This window comes from Taudactylus pleione, unplaced genomic scaffold (genome assembly GCF_031769625.1).
Source record: "Taudactylus pleione unplaced genomic scaffold, aTauple2 ptg000758l, whole genome shotgun sequence".
In the NCBI taxonomy this organism is placed as follows: domain Eukaryota; kingdom Metazoa; phylum Chordata; class Amphibia; order Anura; family Myobatrachidae; genus Taudactylus; species Taudactylus pleione.
The window spans coordinates 8,199,844-8,227,377 of record NW_028285160.1 but is presented as its reverse complement, the minus strand read 5'-3'; the positions used below and the strand labels follow the sequence as shown (position 1 = coordinate 8,227,377).

At 47.7% G+C, this 27,534-nt stretch overlaps 1 protein-coding gene across 2 annotated transcripts in view; it reads right to left on the bottom strand.

The window, feature by feature from the left end:
• KLHL7 (kelch like family member 7) overlaps positions 1-25,431 on the bottom strand; it is a 33,338-nt gene extending 7,907 nt beyond the window's left edge. Inside the window, exons 1-8 of one of the 2 annotated variants that reach the window (XM_088457342.1) lie at positions 24,930-25,431; positions 13,087-13,189; positions 12,508-12,601; positions 2,947-3,071; positions 2,503-2,678; positions 2,168-2,342; positions 1,704-1,846; positions 1,319-1,559 (exon numbers count right to left, since the gene is read on the bottom strand). In XM_088457342.1, coding sequence (XP_088313468.1) covers positions 1,319-1,559; positions 1,704-1,846; positions 2,168-2,342; positions 2,503-2,678; positions 2,947-3,071; positions 12,508-12,601; positions 13,087-13,189; positions 24,930-25,052 — 1,180 coding nt within the window. In that variant the 5' untranslated portion in view covers positions 25,053-25,431. Of the gene's footprint in view, positions 1-1,318; positions 1,560-1,703; positions 1,847-2,167; positions 2,343-2,502; positions 2,679-2,946; positions 3,072-12,507; positions 12,602-13,086; positions 13,190-17,567; positions 17,823-24,929 lie in introns of those variants that run through there. The other variant, XM_088457343.1, reaches the window with a different exon arrangement.
• Between the last annotated feature and the right edge of the window lie 2,103 nt (positions 25,432-27,534).

Genomic DNA, 27,534 nt, shown 5'->3' with positions numbered 1-27,534 from the left:
ATATATATATATATATATATATATATATATATATAGCCAGGAAATCAGCTCAGGCAGAATCTGTACCCAAGATGACTGGCACAGAAGACAGATTCAGAGCAACTGATTGCAAAAATAATGCTGTGGAATGGTCTGGGTAAGGGTTTGCGGTCATTTAACTAGTGGCACTCCCAGTGAGGGATCTGAATCGCACACGATGAGCTTTGGGACATATTAGGGGACGTTTTAAGATGTGAGATGTAGGGGTGCTGAGCTCAATTTGGCAACCAGTTGTTTTTATTCTGAGAGGAAGGGTAATGTGCAACCTTATGAAGTTTTGAAGAGAAGCACATGTGGGGCCCTTATTGTGTATCATGGGTCAGCTAGTGATTCAAGATGAATACACAACTGTAATGAAAACGGACAGAATGCCACCTTTACTGTAATTCAACATGGGACCCTACACATAAATGTTGACATTTTAGATGAATAGCACCTTTAGGTTCTGATTCCAAGTTGGGAGTAAAGCAATTAAGAGCACCTGGACAAACCATGGTGCACTGCAAGGGGTGTAAGTACATGTATTTGTTTTTGCATGCAGGGTAAGTAATGGCTGCTTTTGCATGTAGCTCACAAATGCTGGACAATGTGTGGACACACACCTCTTATGGTTCATACACACGGTCAGATTTTTCTTCATATCTGAACGATAACGATTTTAAAAATCGTTCATATCTGAAAGAAAAATCTAACAATATTGGACATCTGATGTGTTTGCAGTCAGATTTGGACGATTCCATTCATTTTAATGGTCAGAAATCGTTCAAATTGTTCATCTGACACATCTGACCGTGTGTATGCACCATTACATTTAAATCTGTCTGTAGTTTAAATCTGTCCCACCTGCAGTGCAACATGGTTTTACCAAGCACATGGCATCCTCACACAGGCAATGTACACGGAGGGCGTGTTGCAGGACTGCAGCGGTGTAGAGGTATGCATAGGTGTAAGTATGCACCAAGTATAGGGCTGGTGCAAGAGGCCACTCATGACGAATATCAAACCAAGTGGACAGATCAGGGCGACCCGGCTGCAGAGATGTGTATAGCATTGCATACAGGCACACAATGCAATCACAGCTGACATGTGTTCAATTCTGCATTGGACAATAAATGAGTAAGGTGCTTGGTGCTCGGTACAAGTATCCGGTGTGTCATATGCAGGAGATTTAGTGTATAGACAGGGCCTGCAGCACTGAATTAGATGTATTTGTACCATACTTATATTAGGGTTTGGGGGAATTTATTTACTAGTAAAAGGTGAAGTAACAATCTCTCACCCACTTCCGAGCCCCCCGATGTGTAGATTTTGCCTTCAGCAGCACAGGCCGCGAGGCTGTCTCTTGGTGTCGGTGGTCCCAATTTAGAGTACCAGGAGTCTTTCACAACATTGTAGCAGTCCATTCTCTTTATGGGAAACAACTGAGAGCCACCTAAAATGTATACCACGTTGTCCCAAAACACACATGCTGCATCCCGGCGCTTCTCAAAGGGACACCGGATGTCAGTCCAGTTATAATCCTGCAATGATGAAAACATTGGACATTAATCATGTGCCCACTACTTTGTAAACATAGAATATAAAACAGGAGAGAAGTAAAACTGTGTATGAAATATGCTAAGGGGACACATGAGCTGTGGATTGTAACCATAAACAGAACGTACTTTGGGGTTAAAGTATCTACAGGACTGAGGCTGGGAGCCTCCAAATAAAGCAATCCGATAGTCATGCTTCTTTCTCCGAGGTCTTGTACCTTCCACCAGCTCTTCTCTGTCCTCTGGGGACAGCAGGTGATAACGCATCCCGCCTGGAAGAGAAATAAATTGTGCAGAAAAATTACTTTTTAAGCATTAAATAGAATTTTCAAGGTTAACAAAACCAGATCAGTCCAAAATATATATACATAATATTTTTTTTTTATTTGATTTTTTTTATTTTAAATCCTTGACAGAAGGAATACCCTAAAAAATGCATTATAATCCTGCACTTTTACTAGTGTAAGGTCAATAAACATGGCAAGTTATGCAAAGAAAGAGTGATGTTGCTGGATTATGTAATAGTGCGATATTTACACGTAAAATTGGTTTAATAATAATAAAATAGCAAATGCAGAAAAGCCTTCACTTACTGATCACCATCTTCAGGCATTCTGGGTTGTACTGTATCAGAGGCTCTGCCTGCACTGTTTTACTTAGAAAGTTTTTGGATATTAGAGGAAATCTGACTTTAGCAAGAATGTCCACCATGTATGGTTGTCGGTTTGGTTCATCATATTTTAACCATCTCACTGCAGCATCATAAACCTAGAGGACACATGGAAATAGCCAAAAGATATGTAAAAATCAATTTAAAAAAATTTAATTTTCAAGAATTACACATATAAACGTTAATGAAGTACACATTAGTGTAAAAAATTAAATGTATTTTGAGAGGTAAACTTAAATAATAATCAAATAGCATTACCTGATCTTCTGCACGAACAGTTAAGGTGTCTTGGTTTAGTAGATGAGTGACGCGTTTCACATCCAGCTGTAGAAATTCATCTGTTTTGTAAACTTCAGTGAAATGTTGATGAATGAAATCATCTGCAGTGGCTTTTAATTCTGGGCAATCAAGACATTCTGCTAGAACACTAATACCTAAAAAAGTTGGATATATGGATTTCATGTCATATGGGAATGTTTTACAACAAATCTGACGATGTTTCACATATTCAATTACTCTTTTTCCTCTATTACATATGCTGATTTTGCCAAAATGTCCATATTATTTTCAAACTCTTTGCAAAACTTAATTAAAAAACAAAAAAATAATACAATTATAATGCAAACAATAAAAACTCAAGATGCAGTGTTGTATTTTGATCTGAAACCTAATCAGCGTCTACATTTACACATCCATGCTTACCCAAACAGTTAGAGGCATCCACCTGTTCTTTTAGGAAATCCACACACATTCTCTTGACAGGCTCTATCTGGTATTGATTAGCAGCATCTAATAAGGACTGTACATTGTTGCTATTTACAGATATTCTGAAGAGAAAGAAAATAAAAATATGAGATATGGTAAGAACTTACCCTTGTTATCTCTATTTCTACGAAGTCCATAGGGTTCCACAGGATACCTTGGGGTATAGGTGTGACGTCAGTCGCTGGGCACCATAGAGTTAAGCTTTTCAGCCTCCCAGGATGCACTAGGGTTCCCCTCCTATACCCCGCCCCCGAGCCAAGGCACCTCAGTTAGTTATCAAGCCATAGGCCGGAGGAGGAGAAGGAAGAGAGAGAAAAAAGATCTGGACACATACAAGAATCACATTCTCACCAGAGGGAGACGGAAAACCGGTGACCAGAGCAAAGCCCATCTGCAGCACAGGTGCGACAGGGCGGGAGTCCTGTGGAACCCTATGGACTTCGTAGAAATAGAGATAACAAGGGTAAGTTCTTACCATATCTCATATTTTCTACTTCAGGGTCCATAGGGTATCCACAGGATACCTTGGGGATGTCCCAAAGCAGTATCCTTTAAGGGTGGGGACGCTCCTGTGCAGAAAGGAGAATCCGCCGCCCGAAGGAAGCATCCTGAGAGGCGAAGGTGTCAAACCTGTAATACCTCACGAAGGTATGGACAGAGGACCACGTAGCAGCCTTGCAGATCTGAACTGCCGAGGCACCACGTCGAGCTGCCCACGAAGGACCCACAGACCTAGTGGAATGAGCCTTCAGAGAAGGAGGGACCGGTAGGCCTTCATGAAGATAAGCTTCAGAAATAGCCATACGGATCCAGGCTGCCAAAGTTTGCTTTGAAGCAGGCCAACCCTTTTTACGGAAGCCATAGAGGACAAACAAAGCGTCCGACTTCCTAAACGAAGAAGTGCGGGCAACATAAGTCCTTAAGGCCCGCACAACATCCAAAGAGGCCTCACCCACGGAAAGACCCGGTGAGTTAAAGGCCGGAACAACTATTTCCTCGTTAACATGAAACTGGGAAACAACTTTGGGAAGAAACTCGGGCCGAGTGCGGAGCACTGCCCTGTTCCCATAAAAAACCAAGAAAGGGGGTCTACAAGAAAGAGCCCCTAACTCAGAAACACGTCTGGCCGAAGCAATGGCCAGAAGGAAAACAGTCTTAGCTGTTAGCCATTTAAGATCCACTGAGCCCAGTGGTTCAAACGGCGGTCCTTGGAGAGCCCTCAGGACCACAGCCAAATCCCAAGGCGCCACAGGTGGAACAAAGGGCGGCTGAATGCGGAGAACACCCTGCATAAAGGTGCGCACATCCGGGATTGTAGCAATCCTACAGTGAAACCAGACAGATAGGGCCGAAACCTGTACCTTCAAAGAAGCAAGGCGAAGCCCATGATCTAGTCCCGCTTGCAGGAAGGCGAGAATCCGAGACAGACGAAACTCCCGCGGTGCATAACCTCTCGGTCGACACCACTGGAAGAACGTATGCCACACGCGATGGTATATCCTCGCGGAAGACGGTTTCCGAGCTCGTAACATGGTACGCACCACAGAGCTGGAAAACCCCCGGGACCTCAGCATGGCCGTCTCAACAGCCACGCCGTCAAAGACAGCCGAGTCAGGTCCGGGTGAAGGCAAGGACCCTGAGACAGAAGGTCCGGTCGTAGCGGCAACCGCAGAGGACTGTCCACGGACAGACCCTGAAGGTCTGAGAACCAGTGCCGTCTGGGCCACGCGGGAGCTATCAACAGGAGCGTCCCTCCTTCCTGTTTGAATTTCCGGATTACCCGTGGAAGAAGGGAGACCGGAGGGAACAGGTATGCGAACCGGAACGTCCACCGGACGGACAGAGCATCCACCAGAGACGCCCCTTCGTCTCTTGTGCGAGACCCGTACACCGGCAACTTGTTGTTGTGCCGGGACGCCATGAGGTCGATTTCTGGAAGACCCCACCTGTCCACCAGTAGTTGAAAAACGTCCGGGTGCAGGGACCATTCCCCCGGATGAACGTCCTGGCGACTTAGAAAGTCCGCCTCCCAATTTAGCACTCCCGGGATGAAGACCGCTGATATGGCCGGAAGATTGCGCTCCGCCCAAACCAGGATCCGAGAGACCTCTACGAGAGCCGCCCGACTGCGAGTTCCTCCTTGCCTGTTTATGTAGGCCACGGTGGTAGCGTTGTCCGACTGGACCTGCACCGGGCGACCCTGGAGAAACCGCTGTGCCTGCTGGAGAGCATTGAAGACCGCACGGAGTTCCAAGATATTTATTGGAAGCTCCGCTTCTGTCGGCGTCCACCTGCCCTGGAACAAGTGTGGACCCGAAACTGCTCCCCAGCCCCGAAGACTGGCGTCCGTTGTCAACAGGACCCAATTTGGAACCCAGAACGGACGTCCCTTGTTGAGGTGGGTCGTCTGTAACCACCACGCAAGGGACAGGCGAACCTCCTGGGTGAGCACAATCGTCTGGGACTTCAGAGACTGAGGCAGCCCGTTCCACTTGGACAGGATCAGGTGCTGCAGAGGTCTGGAGTGAAACTGGGCGTATTCCACCATGTCGAACACAGACACCATGGAGCCCAGTAACCTCATCGCCGAGTGTAAGGACACCCGGCGGCTGTGCAGGCAACTGCGCACCCTTGACTGTAAAGCAGAGATCTTGTCCTCCGTCACGAAGATCCTTTGCTGTCCCGAGTCCAATAAGGCTCCAAGATGCAGAATCCTCCGAGACGGGATTAGAGTGGACTTCTGCCAGTTGATTAGCCAGCCGTGCCGTTGCAGCAGTGCAATGGTCAGGTCCAAGTGGCGTAACAGGAGCTCTGGAGATCCTGCCACCAATAACAGGTCGTCCAAATACGGCAACATGCGGACTCCCTGCAGCCGCAGAGAAGCCGCCATGACCGCCATCACCTTGGTGAAAACACGTGGTGCTGTTGCCAGGCCAAAAGGTAACGCCCGAAACTGGAAGTGGTCGCTGCGGATTGCAAACCTGAGGAACTGTTGATGGCGCAAAAGAATAGGGACATGCAGGTAAGCGTCCTGTATGTCCAATGACACCAAGTAGTCCCCAGGTTCCAGCGCCAGAATGATGGACCGTAGGGTCTCCATCCGAAACTTCGGGACCTGCAAAGACTTGTTGAGTGCTTTGAGGTTGAGAATCGGACGATATGACCCATTGGGTTTCTGTACCAAAAATAGATTTGAATAGAAACCCTGGCCCCTCTGGGAGAATGGAACAGCCACTATAACTCCAGCCTGGAGCATAGTGTGCAATACCTTCCGCAGCTCCGTAGCCTTGTTCCGGTCTGATGGGAGACCCGTGGTGAAGAAGCGAGCCGGGGGTCTGTGCCGGAAGGAGAGGGCGTATCCGTGGGAAACCACCTCCAGAACCCAAGTGTCTGTCGTAGTGGTCGACCAACACTGGGCGAACTGTAGCAGGCGGCCTCCCACCCTGGGATCCCCCAAAGGGAGACCCGGACCGTCAGGCCGCAGGCTTGTCATCTGGCTTGGGGGCCGGACGTCTGGTACTCCATGCCTGCTTCCGGGGCTTGACCGATTTCTTAGGGCCAGCCTGTCGAGGAAACGACTGTGGTTTGGGCCTGCCCTGGGCCCTAGATGACCGAAAGGACGATGGTCCCGAACCAGAAGGAGCAGCGGCCGACGGGAGACAAGCAGATTTGGCTGCCGCCAGCGTGGCCACAATCTTATCCAGATCCGGACCGAAGAGAACTTCTCCGGTAAACGGCAACGCTTCCAGACCTTTCTTGGAATCTGCGTCCGCCTTCCAGGATCGCAGCCACAAGGTGCGACGAGCAGCTACCGCTGCTGAAGAAATTCTAGACACCAGAGTACTAATGTCTAGAGCCGCCTCGTTGATGTAGGTGGCCGAATCACGGAGATTGCCAATCAACTCCGCCTGTTCGGCCGGACAGTCGGATTCAAAAGAAGCCTCTAATGAATCCGCCCAGCGCTCCATCGCTCTGGCAACCCAGCAAATGGCCATAGCCGGCCGTGCTGCCCCCCCTGCAAGGGAATAAGCGGACTTCAGGCAGATTTCTACCTTGCGGTCCGTAGCATCCCTAAGGGAGGACATGGATGGCATCGGCAATGTGGCACTACGGACAAGACGGGTCACGTGAGAATCCACCTGTGGAGGGGATTCCCACTTAGCAAAATAATTATCCGCGAACGGATAAGCCACCGCCAGGCGTCTCTGCGGCTGGTATCTTTTGCCAGGTTGTTTCCACGCCTCCTCTAAATGGTCCACCAACTGACCCGAAAGAGGAAAGACTGTGGCATCGCCCTTCACATCTTTGAAAAAGGCATACTTAGATTTAGCCGCTGGGGGAACTTTGTCCTCAATCACCAAGGCTGTGCGGACCGCCCGAATAAGTCCAGGAATATATACTTTGGACTTAGCATCAGCGTCCTTAGTATGGAGAGGTTCCTGATCGTAAGGATCCAGAATCTCCCAATCATCAGACGTCCCTTCGTCATCCTCATAAGGAGCGGACAGAGACGCCACCGGCCTTTTATGAGGCCGCATCACAGACTCCCCTTGCAACACATCCGACAAGTGCTGTACAGAACTCGTCAGGGAGTTAACCCACGCTGGCTCCTGAGAACCCGGGAGCGGGGAAATAGGGAGACTGTGGGGTACCACCAATTGTCGTGGGAACCCCTGCATGGGTGACGACACCACAGACTGCTGGGACAAACCCATCGGAGTAAACGCGGGCTGCGGAGCTAACTGGCCCACTAAAGCTGTTAACGCCTGAGCGAAACAAGCCCAGGGCGGCTCCTGTACCGGTGCTGTAACCGTAATAGGCCGCTCCATGGACAAACACTGCCGGCAAAGGCCCTCCGCGCTACCCTCCCCCTCCGCTAACGGTACTTTGCACGTGGTACACTGTAGCCGGAGGGGAAAATCACTTTCAGACATGATGGCACCACGTATGTGACCTCTCTCACCAATTAAGTATTAAATAGGCGAGAGACCACCCTGCAGCACCGCACCGCAAGGGCTTTAGCAGAAGAACAGGGACAGTAATAAAGCTGACAGTTTAGAGAAGAAAAGTTACAGGCAGCGCTAGCACAGTCACATACAATGCAGAGAAATAACAATTCCTGCACTAACAGCGCTGATCACTCAACTACACAGACACAGGGCCTGGTAGGACACAGCGCTGCATACACAGACCTGAGCCACAGCGGAGGAGAGGTATGCGGGGGGACCCAGACCACGATGCTTCCGTCCAGCGCTTCCAGCAGCGTTCACCATGCGTTCTGGAGAAGATGGCCGCCGAGGAGCAGAGAGGAGGCTGGCCTGGGGGAGGAGCGCTGCCACAGGACCAGTCGGCAGCATGCAGAGAGGGTTGTGTGCAGCGGGGGAGGCGCCGGCTGTGAGACAGGGAAGGCGCGCTCCCCTGGCATGCATTTAACCCCTGGGACGCCACAGCGCTACCGCTCTGCTGCGGTCCGCTGTCCCAGGGGGTAGTGGAAAGCGCAGGTTGGTCGCCTGGCTCCACGCTGCAGCCTGTCCCCAGGGAGCCCCCTGCCTGGGGACTTAGGACCATGTGACCAGCGGGGACCCACCGCGGGACCCCGCTGCTTACCTTTGTCCCCCTTGGATCCGGCCATGGTCCGGAACATCTGGGGTCACCGCTAGCTGTGACCCCAGATGCTCACCAGCATCCCCGGATCGGTACCGGCGTTCTGGTACCGGCGGGGGTGTAGGGAAGACAGCATGGACGTCAGGACTGACTGTCCATGCTGTACATCCAGATGTGCAGCCACAGCTGCACTGAAGAAAGCTTCAGGGGCTCTTCCAGCCCCCCACTCCGACAGGTGCACCCGACGCCGGCCGGGCACCAAACTAAACTGAGGTGCCTTGGCTCGGGGGCGGGGTATAGGAGGGGGACCCTAGTGCATCCTGGGAGGCTGAAAAGCTTAACTCTATGGTGCCCAGCGACTGACGTCACACCTATACCCCAAGGTATCCTGTGGATACCCTATGGACCCTGAAGTAGAAAGATAATGTAATTTATGATTTCAGTACATACGAGGGCTGATTGAAAAGTAATGAGACTGCCTCTGATTTTCTGTCCCATGGGTAGACGTGGCAAAGCTATGCTGGTTATTGTGGAGCTCATACATCGATGTGTCTGAACCTGCAGTTGGACTGCCGTAGTCTTCTTTGTTTGGTCACAGCGAGTGTAAGATCTTCGTACGTTTCGTCATGACGCATGAGGAAGACGTGTCGGTGACATTACGTCAGAGATGTGTGATTGAAGTTTGTGTTAAACTTGGAAAAAGTGGAAATGTTTCCATACACTGGACTGTTGTTTGGATTCCGGATCATAATGACGAGTCCACGATTTGTCACACGTCACAATCGATCTCAGGATATCGGGTATCCACTCCGATATTCCAAAGGTGTTCTTTCACGATTCAACTCGTCGTCGCATCTGCTCTTCTGTGAGATTTCTGGGTACCCACCTGGCACACACACGATGCATTCTCAGTTCCTTTGTCACAATACACTGAACCCGTTGGAATGAGATGCCAAGTGAAGCCAAAAGTTCACCTAAAGTTACCTTCTGTCATTTTGCAACATCTCTGTAGCTTTGGCAATGTTGACATCTGTAACTGCAGTGGATGATCTCCCAGAACGTGCTTCACTAGTGTATTACCCTCTTTGAAGTGCTTCCACCACCAAAATACTAATTGTTTCGCCGCTGTACGATTGCCGTAACATTTCATGAGTTTAATTTCCAAGTTTAACACAAAATTCAATCACACATCTCTGACATCTCACAGACACGTCTTCCTCATCCGCCATGACGAAACGTACGAAGATCTTTCTCTCGCTGTGACCAAACACAGGCGACTACGGCAGTCCAACCGCAGGTTCAGACACGTGGATGTATGAGTATCACAATAACCAGAATAGCGTTGCCACATCTTCCAATGTGACAGAAAAACTGAGGCAGTCTCATTACTTTTCAATCAACCCTCGTAGTTATAAATCCTAAGATAGTCATTATAATATAAAGCTAAACCAGCAGTTCTTATGTTCGGGGGGGGGGGGGGGGGTAGGCAGTCCGTTGGCGCAAGTTGCCTTGCACATTGTTTTAACGAGTGTAATGTGAAGGAGACCGAATCAATCAGAAGGCAGCAGTGACAATTGCTCGCACCAACCTGAGTCACCCCGCGGGTGAGCGCACTTTTATTGAATAGAGCACTAGAAGACATTGGGGCTTATGCAGAGCTGAACGTATTTTCGTTTTGCCTTTTTATCTTCCTAGTTTTTGGCCAATGCAGAATCACACACAGCTCAGTTGGATCTCCGCTTACAGCTGAAGGGGTGTAACCGAGTTGTAACAGGGCTTTGGCATTTAGGCAAAGTTAAGAGAGCAGGTTAACAGGCTTGCCCGCTCTGAAGACTGGTGCAAGGGCTAGACAAACATGAGTACCTATACCCTGTGTAATTATAAATGACCATAGGAATACTAAAAGCAATTATCTTACAAATACATTTCAAGGCAATGATACCAAAAGCTACATTTCACAACAATGTGTTGTGCTATAGTAAAGTTATCATACAGGCCTCCAAATGAACAGTCTAATTACACCTGTGTAGATTAATTAGACACAAGTATAGATAGGGAGGAAATCAGGAATTGCTTAAGTTTACATACAGTAAAGATTAACATTACAACTTAACAATTGTGCTTATATGTTCAGCATCTTCTTTTCATTGAAACATATGTGAATTAATATATGCAGTGCTCTATGATTTATAAGAGCTTATTATTACTGTTTTACAAAGTATATTAAACATTTCATAGTACATAGACATTTATGTTAATGCAACTTAAAAAATATCATTATAATAACTGTTTATATAATTATTTCCTCAGTTACATGCAGCTAGTAAATAAATAACTTATTAAATATTGAAACTGAGGTGAAATATAATAATCGTCATAAAACAGTGTACTGTATAAACTACAGTTCACATCAGTTATAAAACATAAAAACATTCAAATATGGATTATGTTGCTTTGTTCAAGTCTTTTCTAACAAACATCAATTGTATTTTTAATAGCATATAATTACACTTCGTTTCAGACTGTTCTTCTGAACAAGATCCATGTTAATTAAGGCCCTCATTCAGAGCCACTCGCTATTTGCGGTCGTTCGTTCTAAAACAAGGGGTGGCTATTCAAATAAACCGTTCGCTGTTTGTGGTCTGTTCACGCCTCTAGGTCTGAACGAGCGAACAAAACTTGCGTTAGTTTTTTTGAAAAATACGCCCCCTGGCCGCTCGCATCCTACGTCATGTCCGCTATTTATTAGATTAATCGAGTACATCGACCAGGGTATGAACTGCTCGCTATTCTTGTGGTTGGTTTTTGCTACCACAAGTTTGCGAGCAGTTCTGGCTATAAAAGAACCCAGTGACGTGGTCAATGACGCTGCTGTTTTAAATATGCACACCCATAAAACGCCCGTTTTGACCTTTAAGCACGCCTGCAATCGGATCTCCACTCCCCGTTTTCAAGCACCTTCCCCTGTTACCACCCACATACGCCTCTTTCTGTCACTCAAATTATCAGGCATTCGCTATTTTGCGAGCACATGAATTTCGGCCGCACTGAGTGGTTTGCGCATGCGTATAACGATCCGTACGCATGCGCAGTTGGGCAAACATCGCTCGGAGCGAACGAGCAGCCACTTGCGTCCGGCTCTGAATCAGGGCCTATGTCAGATATACCATCATTATTTGGGAATTGTTTAACAAACAAAAGAATAAGATTTTTTCTTCGTAGGAAATAAATGACACAGAACCGGACCTATGGCTCGTGACGCCCTATGCAGACCCCGCCCCCCTGTATGACATTACACAGGGGGCGGGACTACAAACAGAATTACAGCAATGTCTGGAGCATCCTCAGGATGCTCCAGGAGGCTGTAAGGGCAGTTGTATGGATGCTCCAGGCGGCACTGCTGCAGAGATTACAGCTGCTGGGTGCAGTCCAAGGCATCGTACTAGCCAGATGCAGGAGCCGTGCGCGAGCATCGGTGCCGCCCACAGGGCTCTACGTTCTGTGTGGCCACACCAATCGCGCACACCTAGTTAAGGCCCTGAAATTACATAACAAGGGATGACCAGTGACGGTACTGCAACCTTCAAAAGTCTACGGCTGAGGGCCAGTGTTTTTTTGCCATCAATGTCGTACCACCGATGCTGCACCATCGATGGCAGAAAAACATTGGACTGTGGGCAGTTATCATCCAACAATGGTTTCCTTCTGATGGTTGGAGACCATCGATGGTAGAGCCTAGACATAAGTCAATATTATTTAAAATGCACCATAAGCTAACACGGTGCACAGCAATATGTGCTGGATTTTATTTATCTCACAACATCCATGCTCATACATCTTACTGATCATACAATGACAAGGAGACATGAGCAGCGCAGTAGGCATGGTCAGTACCTGGCAGTGTAGGCAAACTCCACTAGCTGCTCTATAATGTCAGGTTCCGCGTCTTTCAGCTCTACTTCAAAGGACTTTGATTCAATCATGTTTGCTGTATAAAAAAAGGAAGATTTAAAAGATTTGCATATGTAAAACCATGTTTTTAAATTCATGCGAGAGAAAGGGAAAACAATGGGCACTTCAAGTAGGTTTCTCAGTGGCAGCTGCTTGTATTTCACAGAACACCAGATGGTATCTTTTCCCAGACTCTTCGTGTACAGGGAAAGCTTATTATGTACCACGGTATAAATGCCATGCTTGGTTTAATACGACTGGGCAGGAATACCGATAAGGAAAAGCAGGGAAATTAAAACTAACACAAACCAATGGAAAACAGTCACTCAAACTGTGATGTAAATTCCCAAGAAAGAGAACATTTATTTCATGAGCCAGTGTGTGCAGATGAGAAGATACGATATATGATATTATAGAATAGTGTATTCGATACTGCACACGACCACTCTCTTGTCCCAACACTTATCAGTCCCACATATACAATCAGTACTGATGAGCACGTTGCAGCGGAAGGACACTTACTGGTAAACATAAGATTAAAAAAATGACTTGCAGCAGCCAAAACAACACGGTGAGCTGGGATTTTTCGATCTTGCACCATAAGAATGACATCACATAAGGTTTTCTACAATGAAAATACAGACATGTCTGAGTAAAAGGAGATATTAGACAAAACGAATACACCTGTAAGAAGAAAATTGTGAATCCAGAACATGGGAAATACACAATAAGAGAGACGTGTCCGTTCTCTTCTGTCACATTTTATAAAGCCAAAAGGCTTTATTATTATACAACATGTGAAACGGGGAGATAGGTGCGCTCTTCCTTAAATGTGGGGGTGTGGTTTATCTAGAGGGTGAGAGTGTTGTGGGTTTCTATGGAGGGCGAATATGGGTAATGAGGAAACAGACAATGTTTAATTGCATCACTACTATTAAAGTAGTCACAATGCTACTCCGTTATTATTATATAACAATATAACAATTATATAACAAAGGTCACCAACAGGACTCTCTTTGGAGTTGGGCATAGTCCTCTTCTTGCCCATCCTGATTATTAATGGAAGATTCAGTCCAATCACTGAGGTTTAATAATACATTGTGAGCAGGCATTTGTGATGCTGGGATCAAATACTACACCAGCTCAGTGCTACACCTAAATTATCCTTCTGTCCTCCACAAGCTTCCATCTAGCTCAGGATATATTTATGTTTTACACCTTATATCTATTTAGTTTCATACATTTTTAATACGGGTGATATGCGGCTGATTTGCAAGTGTAATGCTGGCCATACACGCTACAATTATCGGGACGATCCGCCCGATATCGGCGGATCGCCACGATAATTGTAGCATGTGGGGGGGCGACCGAGGGTTAAAAATTGCTCGGTCGGGCATGCTGGATTGTCCAGCATGCCCGTCCGATGCGATATTTCCCGGTAAACTGTTGGCCGCATCGGGCAGTGTATGCCCAGCGCAGCCGACAGACAGACATTTCCTGTGTTCTTCCTACGGAAGGAACAGGGAAATGTCTCCTCCCCCTGGGGGCGGAGCGCGGATGTCTGCCGAATACACTGGGAGACAAATCTCACAGTGTATGCCGGCGACATCTGCGGCTGGCAGCCGGCCAGATAAAATGTCTGTCGGTCTGACAGACATTTTATCTGGTAGTGTATGCCCAGCATTAGTTGGAAGGAAAAATTGTTCCTTGCTGAAAAGTTGTAAAAGGACAAAAATAGATTAGTATCCAAATCGTGACATACTCAAGGTAACATAAATAGCACGATTAGATAACGGTGATTGATGATATAGTACAGCTTTAACAATGCAATGACAAGTAATAACGGTCTTCACTGCAAATTAAAAAAAAATGTGTTACTATGATCCCTAAGCCATAACACCTTCATCCATTAAAAAAAATAATAATAATTATCATTCGTTCTACTATATATATATATATATATATATATATATATATATATATATATATATATATATAGAGAGAGAGAGAGAGAGAGAGAGAGTTAGTGTTTTGGTGGTCAAAACTACAAAATAATCTTAGTGGGGCTGAAAATGTACCCCTTTGTGGGGCAACCTTCTCATATGATGAGAGATTTCATGTTATTAGGACTTATCTTTTAATAGTTTAGTAATGAAATATCACATTATGTTAATATTACTATTAAACACCTAAAAAATCTGGAGCTGCACTCCCTAAGTTCTTGTATAAGCAAACTATACTGACTGCTGCCTAAATTGTAGGACGTGAGAAATATATCCACCCAACCAATACAGACAACATAAACCAAAAAAATATTCCCCAGAATTATCAATAGAATACTGGAAAAGTTAGTAAAGTAGAACAGGATAATGCCCAAAATTAGTTAAGAGACACTAATATTTATTTTAAAGAAAAAGTTAATTTTATATATCTTTAACTAGTCATAAATTTAATTACATATAATAGGGCAGAAGTATATAAGATGTTTACAGTACTGGATTGCTTAAAATATCGTGGATTCCTAGTACTGTGTATAGTAGTGGTACTGGTAGGTAACAGGCTCAGGACTGTACTTAGGGGGTCATTCAGACCCACTCGCGAGCGGCAGTACGCTCGCAAGTGGGTCGATGTTCCCCACTGCGCATGCGCACGACGGAGGGAGCTCCGTCATGCGCATGCGCGAGACCCGACGAGCGAAGGACTTTCCTTCGCTCGGAGTGTCTCATCAAAGGGGGCGTGCTGTCGATGGTGACTGACAGCACGCCCCCTTTGGTGGGCGTGCCGGGGGCGTGCCTGCCAGACAGAGGCGTTCCCAAGGGAACGCCTACCGTCTGAAGCCGGCCCCACTGACATCACTAGTGATGTCACTAGTGATGTCAGTGGGAGTGATTTTGGCTCTGATAGAGCCAAAATCACTCCTGGCCTTGCGGTTGAGAAACCCAACTGCAGGCTTTTACTCGCAGTTCCGATGGTCGCGATGGTCAAGACCATCGCGACCATCAATTTGCACGCTCATATATGCTGTGGGTGGTGACCCACAGCTATACGAGCGTCCAGGAGGACACTCCATATTAATGGAGGTGGGCCCTGATTCAGAGCGAGCGCTCTGGTCAGAACGTCCGGCTCTGAATCAGGGCCTTAGATCTAATCTACCAAAGATAATACAGATAGACCATATAATTTACTGTGGGTTGAAAATCCCCAACATATTGTGTATCCAACAAATACTAAGTGCATATTGATACAGCCCAGCATACATTGTGTATCCAACAATACTTACTGCGTATATTCATACACCCCAGCATATATTATGTATCCAACAAATACTTACTGTGTATTGATACACCCCAGCATATCGTGTATCCAACAAATACTAAAAGGTGCGTACACACAACGATGTAAGTAATGAACGATTTTCGTTCAGTTTTTCCCTTGAAAAAGTGAACGAAAATCGTTTTACAAAGTAGTTGGCTTTACTTTACATAATAAACGATTTTCTGTGTTTTGAAGGAAAAATGTTGCAACTTCTAAGGAAAATCGTTCAGTTGGCCAGTCTGACTGAACTACAATCGACAATCGTGAACACGCATGGACGATAATCGTCCATCGTTTTACACTGAAAATTTTTTTGAACGATGTCGTAATAGTTAAATCGTTCAAAAAAATCGTTGTGTGTGTATGCACCTTTACTGTGTATTGATATGCCCCAGCATATATTGCGTATCCAAAAATACTTACTGCATATTGATACACCCCAGCATATTGTGTATCCAACAAATACTTACTGTGTATCGATACACCCCAGCATATATTGTGTATCCAATACTTACTGTGTATTGATACGCCCCAGCATATATTGCGTATCCAAAAATACTTACTGCATATTGATACACCCCAGCATATTGTGTATCCAACAAATACTTACTGTGTATCGATACACCCCAGCATATATTGTGTATCCAACAAATACTTACTGTGTATTGATACAGCCCAGCATATCGTGTATCCAACAAATAAATGCCAACAATCTCTTAAATGGTGCACTTTCAGGTAATTGTCATATAAGTAGAAGAATGAACATCTTTACTAATGCAAAAGATGATACATATGTTATATGCAGGTTAGTGTATTACAGGTGTCATGAACCCAACACATTTATGCAAATTGTCTCTAAAAGGGAGTATTGGGCCGGTCAGTTATCTGCAGATCGATACGATTTTTGAGTAGTGTGTAGACATGATGGATCTACAGAAATGTCCGATTCCGATTATTATTTGATCGTTAAGAATTTCTGATATAGGTCAGCCACGATGTAATAATGTTATGTAGGGTGTAGGCATTCCTGATAATCTGACCCGATTTCCTACAATATGTTTTTGTTTATGTCATCATTCTTTGGGTGTACATATGCAAAATCACTGTGGCAATTGGCTGGTTTATACAAAAAAAAAAATAATCACTTAAGCTGGGTACACACTAGACAATGTGTGTACCCAGTGACTGAACAATATATCGGGTGGCCCGTACACACTGCACAATCTTGTGTACGAGCGCCCGATATATATTGTTCCCCCGCCGCATCCAGAAGCATGGTGTCGTCCACCGAATCTTCAGATTGGCCTGCGCTGCAGGCCAATCTGAGGATACGATGAATGACGCACGGGGGAGCGCAATAGTGCGTACACACTGGATGATATGTCATTCCGATTCACCTCAAAACGACAAATAAGCCAATATACAGTATCGTCTAGTGTGTAGCCCCGATATCAGGAGCTTTCACTGGCAGTAAAATTGTATCGGTTAGCAGAACGCTAAGAAAATTGCTATAATGTGTAGCCAGCTTTAGATGGAATACTCTTAGATAATATCCCAGGTAAAATGGATTCCTTCTGACGGTGCTTTTTCATATACACTATGTAGACAAAAGTTGACAGCAAATAGACAGTGATCACAAATACGAACTATAGCACGTATTTTACTCGGAAGTGGACACGGGGACTCACTTTTTCAAAAGGGGTGGGTCCCCGGGGGATGCGATCCACCGGGATTGGCTACTTGTAAATTGATCGATGTCTTCCTGGCCCAGTGGCAGGGAGGACTATTAAAGTAGAGGAGGAGCCAGCCCTTTGGCGCCCTTCCTAGATGCAGCAGCTACGGGAACCGGCACTCGGCGCTACAGCGACAGACAGCTTCAGAGTATCAAGTATGAAGGCGACCCAAGCAATCTGGCAGCATAGAAGGCTGGCACACCTGGCATGAAGGTAGCTCTGGCGTTAAACAGGTGGCTACATGAACTGAGTAGAAGTAGAACAGGTGTCACTCTACACATTCCTCAATTCTCTGACCTAGAACAAAGTAAGTGTTAATAAGCGAGTGGCAGGCATGAGGGAAGGCGGGCGGGGGTGTCTTTTGGTGCAGTTCATATAAGAATACAAATAGGGTGGGGGCTGTGGGTGCCACGGAGGCTAACGGCTAACACTCTGCAATTAATCAATGTGGCACATGCATAGCTGCTATATACCCTTATCCCCGTCCTATCCCAAGAACTCTGTGCCCTTAAATCCTCCTTACCCCCCAGTACTGCGCCAGCTGCTATCTACCCTTATCCCCAGCACTGTGTGCCCCTAAATCCCTCCTTTTCCCCCAGTACTGTCTAGCTGCTATCCACCCTTATCTCCAGCACTGCATGCCGCTAATTCCCTCCTTGCACCCCAGTACTGCCCCAGCAGCTATCTACCCTTATCCCCGTCCTATCCCCAGCACTGCATGCCCCTAACCCCCTCCTTGCCCCCCAGTACTGCCCAGCTGCTATCCACCCTTATCCCCAGCACTGCATGCCCCTAACCCCCTCCTTGCCCCCCAGTACTGCCCAGCTGCTATCCACCCTTATCCCCAGCACTGCATGCCGCTAATTCCCTCCTTGAACCCCAGTACTGCCCCAGCAGCTATCTACCCTTATCCCCATCCTATCCCCAACACTGCATGCCCCTAACCCCCTCCTTGCCCCCCAGTACTGCCCAGCTGCTATCCACCCTTATCCCCAGCACTGCATGCCGCTAATTCCCTCCTTGAACCCCAGTACTGCCCCAGCTGCTATCCACCCTTATCCCCAGCACTGCATGCCGCTAATTCCCTCCTTGCCCCCCAGTACTGCCCAGCTGCTATCCACCCTTATCCCCAGCACTGCATGCTGCTAATTCCCTCCTTGCACCCCAGTACTGCCCCAGCAGCTATCTACCCTTATCCCCATCCTATCCCCAGCACTGCATGCCCCTAACCCCCTCCTTGCCCCCCAGTACTGCCCAGCTGCTATCGACCCTTATCCCCAGCACTGCATGCCGCTAATTCTCTCCTTGAACCCCAGTACTGCCTCCACTGCTATCTACCCTTATCCCCAGCACTGCATGCCGCTAATTCCCTCCTTGAACCCCAGTACTGCCCAGCTGCTATCCACCCTTATCCCCAGCACTGCATGCTGCTAATTCCCTCCTTGCACCCCAGTACTGCCCCAGCAGCTATCTACCCTTATCCCCATCCTATCCCCAGCACTGCATGCCCCTAACCCCCTCCTTGCCCCCCAGTACTGCCCAGCTGCTATCCACCCTTATCCCCAGCACTGCATGCCGCTAATTCCCTCCTTGAACCCCAGTACTGCCCCAGCTGCTATCCACCCTTATCCCCAGCACTGCATGCCGCTAATTCCCTCCTTGCCCCCCAGTACTGCCCAGCTGCTATCCACACTTATCCCCAGCACTGCATGCTGCTAATTCCCTCCTTGCACCCCAGTACTGCCCCAGCAGCTATCTACCCTTATCCCCATCCTATCCCCAGCACTGCATGCCCCTAACCCCCTCCTTGCCCCCCAGTACTGCCCAGCTGCTATCGACCCTTATCCCCAGCACTGCATGCCGCTAATTCCCTCCTTGAACCCCAGTACTGCCTCCACTGCTATCTACCCTTATCCCAGCCCTATCCCCAGCACTGCGTGCCCCTAACCCCCTCGTACTGCACCAGCTATCTATCCTTATCCCCTAACCCCCTCCTTGCCCCCTAGTACTGCCCCAGCTATCTACCCTTATCCCCAGCACTGCGTGTCACTAACTCCCTCCTTGCTCCCCAGTACTGCCCCAGTTGCTATCTACCCTTATCCCTGTCCTATCCCCAGCACTGCATGCCCCTAATCCCCTCCTAGCCCAGCTGCTATTTACCCTTATATCCTCCCTACCTCCAGCACTACATGCCCCTAACTCCCTCCTTGCCCCCTAGTACTGCCTCAGCTACCTATACTTATCCCTTGCATGGCATGCTCATAACTCCCTCCTTGCCCCCCGTACTGATCCGCTATCTACACTTAACCCGCTTCTTACCCCAACTGCCACATGCTCTTACCCTCCCTCTACACCCTCCCTGCACCAACTGCTGCCTGCCTCAACCCCCAGCTCTACACCAACTGCTGCCTGCCCTCAGCCCTTTCTACCCCAACTGTTACCTGACCCCAGCACTGTCCCAACTGCTGCCTGCACTTACCCCCTCTCTACCCCCAGCTCTATCCCAACTGCTTCTTGCACTTAACCCCCTGTACCCCAACTGCTACCTGCCCACAGCACTGTTCCAACTGCTGCCAGCCCTCAGCCCCCTCCCTACCCCCAGCAATGTCTGCCCTTAACCCCCTCTACCCCCAGCTCTGCTTCTTATACTTAACCCCCTCTACCCCAACTGCTATCTGCCCCGAGTACTGTTCCAACTTCTGCTTGCCCTCACCCCCCAGCACTGCACCTGTTGGCCTTGTGAGATCAAGACAATGTAATCTAAAGCTTTATCCGTACTGTAACATGAGTGACTTCCCATGCTGTACAGTATGTGTAGGGCATGTGTGGTGGTCTGATGCTGTATGGTGAGCTCAAAAGCATACTATGTGATGGGACCCAGAACTGTGGAGTATGACCCCAATTTTTTAAAGTGAGGGGTCCCTGGGACCCACAATTTTTTTTAGCTGAGCGCGATCACTGATATATCAACTACATTTTATTGACGTCGGTTCTTTGTAGGTCCACCACGTGCAGTGACTACTGCAGACACCCTTATTGGCAAACTGTACACAAGTTCCTGGACAACAACTCGAGCAGAGAGTGACACCCCAGGGAGGAAAGAGGAACTGCATGGGTTGTGACAGGTGTACATCAGAAATATAAAACAGTTTTCCTTCAATACTCCTAAATATATAAAGTGGGGACATCTTATATGTAAAACCACAGGATTTAGATTCTAAGCTCCACTGGTTCTGATGTGGACAATTATTACATTTCTCTGTTAGTGATATATAAATGAGATTTAATCTGGATCCCGGCGGTAACCATCCCGACGGTCACAATACCGGCAGCAGAATACCGACGGTCAAAATACAGACGAATCCCAACGGCGAGTACTAGGGTTAGGTACAAGGGTGAGGGTTAGGCTGCCGACGGGGACGGTTAGGGTTAGGCTGCCAAAGGGGATGGTTAGGGTAAGGCTTAGAATACTCACTAAACTTCATCTGCATTTTGTCCGGCGGGATTTCGCTGCCAGTATTGTGACCGTCGGAATGGTCACTACCGGGATATCATACCCAGCCCATATAAATAAAAGTTTATTATTATTATTATTATTAATAATAATAAAATAGTGAAATATAAAATTGCACCAAACCCCTTTTAAACATTTTACCAACAGTGCCCTTTCTGCTAGCAGGAGCCATGCTGGCTGCCACATGCAGCGCCCTATAACACAAAACCTGACAAATCAATCTAGTTCACCAACTTTTAATGGCGGTGGAGAGAGTGTGCGAGCAGGAGAACAAATTTCAAGTTGCAATTTGCGAATTGTGGGTCTCATTCAGACCCGCTCGCGAGCGCAGGGCGCTAGCAAGCGGGTCGATGGTACCCAAATGCGCATGCGCACGACGGAGGGAGCTCCGTCGTGCGCATGCGCGAGACCCGGCGAGCGACGGGGTAGCCGTCGCTCGGGGTCTCGCACCAAAGGGGGCGCGCTGTCAATGGTGAGTGACAGCACGCCCCCTTTGGTGGGCGTGCCGGGGGTGTGGCTGCCAGACAGAGGCGTCTGGGTCCAGCCCCACTGACATCACTAGTGATGTCAGTGGGAGTGATTTTGGCTCTGATAGAGCCAAAATCACTCCAGGGCTTGCGGCAACGAGACCCTACCGCAGGGTCTCGTCGCAAGCCCGATGGTCTTGACCATCGCGACCATCATCATGGACGCTCGCATAAGCTGTGGGTGGTAACCCACAGCTATGCGAGCGTCCAAGAGGCCACTCCAAGTTTAGGTAGGAGGGCCCTGATTCAGAGCGAGCGCTCTGGTCAGAGCGTCCGGCTCTGAATCAGGCCCTGTGATTGCTCTTCCTTGGCACACACCTCCTTTCTTTTTGTCTGGGGCTGCAAGAGCAATAGAGGAGCCCTTAGATATATGGCTGCAGTTCCCAAGGCTCTGGTTAATGGGTCTTGTACCTAAAAAAAATTTTACAAGGTGGTTACACAATAGTCCTTCATTGATATCAACAATCAGTACGTTCACAGATGGGAAAAAGTAACCAAATTCTTGTCAGGCAGAAAACAAAAAAAGATATTAGTAATAAATAACACATACTACAGAGATATGATTATGTTACACTACTGAATTTGTGAAGCTCAAAAACAGAGCGTTTTTCTGACTGCATGAGAATAGCACAGTGACGCGCTCTCCATCAGTAATATAGACATTATTTCGGTAGCGCTTGATCTCTGCGATTTTTTTATGCGGTCAGTCTTTCATAGCAATCCAAAATACAAAGTCACTAGTGTGTCAGATAGGCCTAGGACAGTACGGATTTCAATGCACAATACTCTGATGCCTTTTGCCCTCTGGATGCTGTTACTTAAACCTTTGAACCATTATGATAAAGACTCCTCTCCAGCCCACCCCCACTGCATTCTTCTGTCCTAAAGTACCACCTTTGAATGGAAGATGTCGTCGTCACCTACTGATACACAGGACCGTCATTCTCCATCTTTCTGTCTTGGACTGGCACAAAGTGACAGAAGAGTACAGAAGGATGAGCTGGTGCCAAGGGACATGCTATATATGACATCAGAGCATCAGGTGTCTGGCAATAAAAGAAAACAACAGATCGGGGAGGAGGGCGGCAGAGCAACGGTTGGCATTGGCAGCACCAGTTGTTTGGGATGGGAGCAGGGGACAGACATAAGGGGTTCTGGGAATGATGGAGAGCTATGTCCAAGGGGAGGGGAGGGCGGAGAATGTCCTATCATGAAGTTTAGAGCCGTAATCTGCAATTCTTAGCTCTCACCAATTGGTTAAATAAACTTTATTTTTGTATCCAGTTTCTATTCCATCATTAGAAGGATTACGATACAGTGCTGACAATAGCAGTGATGCATAATTTACAACTCTAAGCGTAACGATTATTACCCATGTTAAAATGACGAGTCTGTAAATAAACACTGGGTGTTGGTGCACTTTATTTAAAGAGAATGTCAGCAAAATATATAAATGAATTTCAAGTTGACAGTCCTGACTATCCTGAATGGGGTGACCGGCAGACTGCAGATATCCTGATAGAGGCGGAATTGGGAAACGTGTGGCTTTCTATATGTTGTCGATTTACAGTTTGAGTCTGGAAGGGTATGCTGGCACTTGTAGTTCTACAGCATCTGGATTGCCACAGTTTGCTAACACTCCCAGATGTTGCTGAACTACGTATTATTATTATCCTTTATTTATATGGCGCCACAAAGGGTTCCGCAGCGCCTTACATAGTACAATAACAAACAGTTTGAACAGATAATACAGGAATAAAACATACAATACAGAACATGTAATTTGTTTATAAACATTGCTGCATCAGCAGTCACAAAACTCAAATAGGCAGCAGGGTGCCAGAATACAAAGGTTGGTGCTGTAGCAGGTAGTTGGAAGGATATGGTGGCAGAAGCAAGGGAAAAAACAGCATATGATGAAAGAGGGAATCGGTATGAAATAGCAACGTCAGTCCGACAGATGCAGAGATCCCGGCGGCAGCAGCAGCCCGACAGCGCTGGAAATCCTGATCGTCCCTAGGTAATTAGAAACTAGTCTAACCTAAGCCCCCTAACCCTCCTTAGGGGTGCCTAACCCTAACCTCCCCCCTGTGCCTAACCCTAATCCCCACTTCTAAGTGCCTAAACCTAACCTTGCCTTCCCCACTGCCTAAACCTAAGTCCCCTGGGGGGTGGTGCCTAACCCTAACCTCCCCCCGGGGGTGCCTAACCCTAACCCCTCCTTCCCCTAGCCTAACCCTCCGAAGGGGGTACCTAACCCTAAGTCCCCCCAGGGTGCTCTAAACCTAACCCTTCCCCCCGCGGCCCCCTTGCATCCCTTCGATCGGGATGCCGGGCGCCGGTCTCCCGGGGTCAGAAAAATGGCAGGCGTCTAGATTTAGACACCTGTCATTTAACCCTCGCCAGGATAAAGCAATCGGGAAGCCGGCTGTTGGGCTTACGTCAGCCGGTTTCCCGATTGAATACCGGAAAGAGGGCCCTGCTCGTGAGAGCTTACAGTCTAAAGGAGGGGGCAGACAGACAGGGGTGACACAGAGTGGAGAGACAGTGAGCAAGGAGCATGGAGCAGCAGGTTAGGATGAGAGCTGGAAGGCTTTGATGAAAACGTGGGTCTTGAGAGCCTGTTTGAAAATTGGTGGAGAGTCTGATAGGAAGAGGGAGAGAGTTTCAGGAGGTGAGGAGCAGCGAGAGCCCATGATGCTTTGACCATAATGCAAAACATGACAGAGGTGGACAAAAACAGGGGGCATTTCCCAAGACACAGATTATACAGTCATGTGCAGGTACAAGGCAGCCTGGCACAGCGGGGTATCAGACAGCATGGCACAATCAGAGCACTGCGTGGTGTCTGGCACCCAGGCATGGCGTCAGGGAGCCTAACTCAGACAGATAACCGTGGGGTGCAGAGCAACCTGGCACAGACAGGGCATAGTGCAGGGCACCATGGTACTGCAGGGAAGCTTGGCACCGCAGGGTGTCAGGCAGCCTGGCACAGACAGGGCACAGCGAGGTGCAGGGCAGCCTGGCACAGATGGCATGGTACAGGGCAGCCTGGCACAGACATGGCACATCACAGGCAGGGCACAGCAGAGTCAGGTATCCTGGCACAGACAGGCACAGCGAGGTACAGGGCAGCCTGCCACAGACGGGGCACCCTGGCACAGCATAGTGCAGAGCAGCATAGTACTGCAGGGAAGCCTGGCACAGGCAGGGCACAACAGGAAATCAGGCTGCAGGCTGAGAGCGGGGTGCCAGGCAGAGACCTGGTGCAGTTACCTGTTTGCGCATGATATTCATCACTCCCATGAAACTCGCCAGCAGTTTGGCTTCCTCTCGGGCAGCGAATTTCTTTTCGGTTTTTTTCTTGTTGGGGTTTTTCTCTGCGCCCTGCGCAGCCATCCTTCTCCGGGGCCACCCTCCGCCCCGCCCGCGTCCCCCGGTCCCCTCCTGTCCCTGTCACAGCTCCCTACCCAGAGACACAGCAGCGCCAGGCCGTCACTATCAACAACAACAAGGCAGCGGAAGGTGACTGGGCTGGCCGGGGTAGGTCAGGCTGCAGGCCGGGGCCGCGCCGTTATTGGCTGCCGATGACGAGGTCTCAGCGCGCAGCAGCTGCGATTGGTGCAGTAATGTCCTCCATCCCCTCCGTTGACATCATCATCACAGCACACTGAGCACAGCACAGCCCGAATCCGACCGGCAGCCGCTGCAGATGGTGGTGGGGGATAGGAGGCACTGGTGGTGACCGGAGGTGTGCCGGTTACTGCTGGGGAGCATAGCTACCTCTGGTGGCCGGAGGTGGGCCAGTCACTAGGCATAGTTGTCACTCCTAGTGGCCGGAGCTGGGTCAGTCAGTCACTATGCATAGGGGTCTATTTACTAAGCAGTGTTAGGAGACAGAGTGGAAAGTGATAAGAAAGTGATAAGGTGCCAGCCAATCAGCTCCCAACTGTCATCTCACAGGCTGTGTTTGAAAAATGACAGTTGGGAGCTGAATGGCTGGCACCTTATCACTTTCTTATCACTTTCCACTCTGTCTCCTAACACTGCTTAGTAAATAGACCCCTAAGTTACTATTAGTGGCCAGAGGTGGGCCAGTCACTGGGCATGGTCTCACTTCCAGAGCCGTAACTAGGGTAGTGTGACAGGGGGGGGTAGCTGATTTTCGAATTAATTGCTCCAGTGCTCGCATCGAGATAGATAGAATGTTAATTATCGGGATCCGAACCCCAATAACATCATGAATAGACCCCCTTAAGGTGTTAAATAACTGTGTTCTGATCTTATTGTGCATTTATTCAAGAACAGATATTCTCATAGAAACAATAAATCCTCTCTTGCTTTTTGTCTTCTGTACAGTAAAATTTGCATAATGGATCATTTTAAATACCTGAATAAACAGCTGGAGTTTTCAAATTAATAAATTACTTTGGGCCAATAATTTGGTAGTGCATTTACATGGATAAGTAATTTCTGCAGTAAATGAATATGTATTCTGCCTGGCCCAAAGTGGTTCTGCGTAAGAAAACTTGTATCAAAAAGGTACATTTGCCAGGTTTTCATAATTCAAATTCACTAGTATTTTTAAATGGTTAATTTATTTTCTCCTACAGAGTCCACGGTGTATAGACTGGTAGTTGAAGGCTACATGGCGCTATATTGCCACCTATTACAACAAAATTACTTTTCCTTCAGTGCTCCTCTTAGTGTAGTCTATTCCAACTATAGGTGACGATCAAACCCACATAAATAATTTATAAGGAAAAAAGGTGAAAAATACTAGCGCGCCAAGCATCATATAACTATAATAAAAGTTTAAATTAAAATTGTGTTGTTTTTTTGTGTAACTACATCATCGTATTGTCTTCCACATAATAGTGTTCTTCAAATAAAAGCCAAGATGTATCCAAACGTGGTATAAAACCTCAAAGAAATACATACAGGCTTATGTATATCTTTCAGACACTCAAAAAGGAATAAAAATGTTCTCAAAAAATAAGACAAAAACACCTCATACACACTTAATTTTAATTAATATTGTGTGTCCAACACAGGGTTGCCTACCCTCCCGATTCGGGCGGGAGCCTCCCGATAAACGGGTGCAGTTCCCGCCCCCCCGGAAAGGCAGGCAAGCCTCCCGCATGCCGCCGATCCCCTGTCTCCCCCCCGCCAGTACCTGATAAACCCCCTTCAGCGGGGGGCCGCTGACGCGATTCGCGTCATTTTGGCCCCGCCGCCTGCTTCACAATGCCTGTATTTGTAGACCTGGATTCATCATTGCTCCAGTGAGGAGACAGCTGTTCCGAAAAGCAGCTGTCCCCTCGGTTAGTATCGCAGCTACAGATGTAGCTGCGTTACTCACCTCCTCCCAGTCAGCCCGGATATGCATGCGTGACCCGTGGTCACGCTTGCGCACAGCCGCCAAGGAGGTAGTGAGACGGCGGAGGGATCCTCTTCGCATCCGCGAAACTCCTTCCCATAGGAAGGAGCTGGGATCCAAGAACAAGCACCGTCTGAAGATGGCGCTTGTTCTCGGCAGCAAACTCCGAAAACTTTCAGTTTGCTGAATATCTGGGGGTCCTATCGGACCCCTGATGATGAATTGCCTGTGTTTCCGCATGGTTACCGGGACAATTATCGTTGATGAATAGGCCCCTGTAGAAATTCTCCAGCTCCATGTGTGTTAAAATAATTATGAAAACACCAAGTTATTTAAGCTGGACATATGTAAAATCAGTGTGGAGTAGCGTAAAAACTAACATCCAATAAAAAATTGCATAATGTGTAGCACAGATATTGGGCCTTTGTATTTACTGTCAGCCCGATCAAAAAAATCAGAGTGACTGTCCTAGCTTAACCCTGAGGTTACTCAGATAGCCCC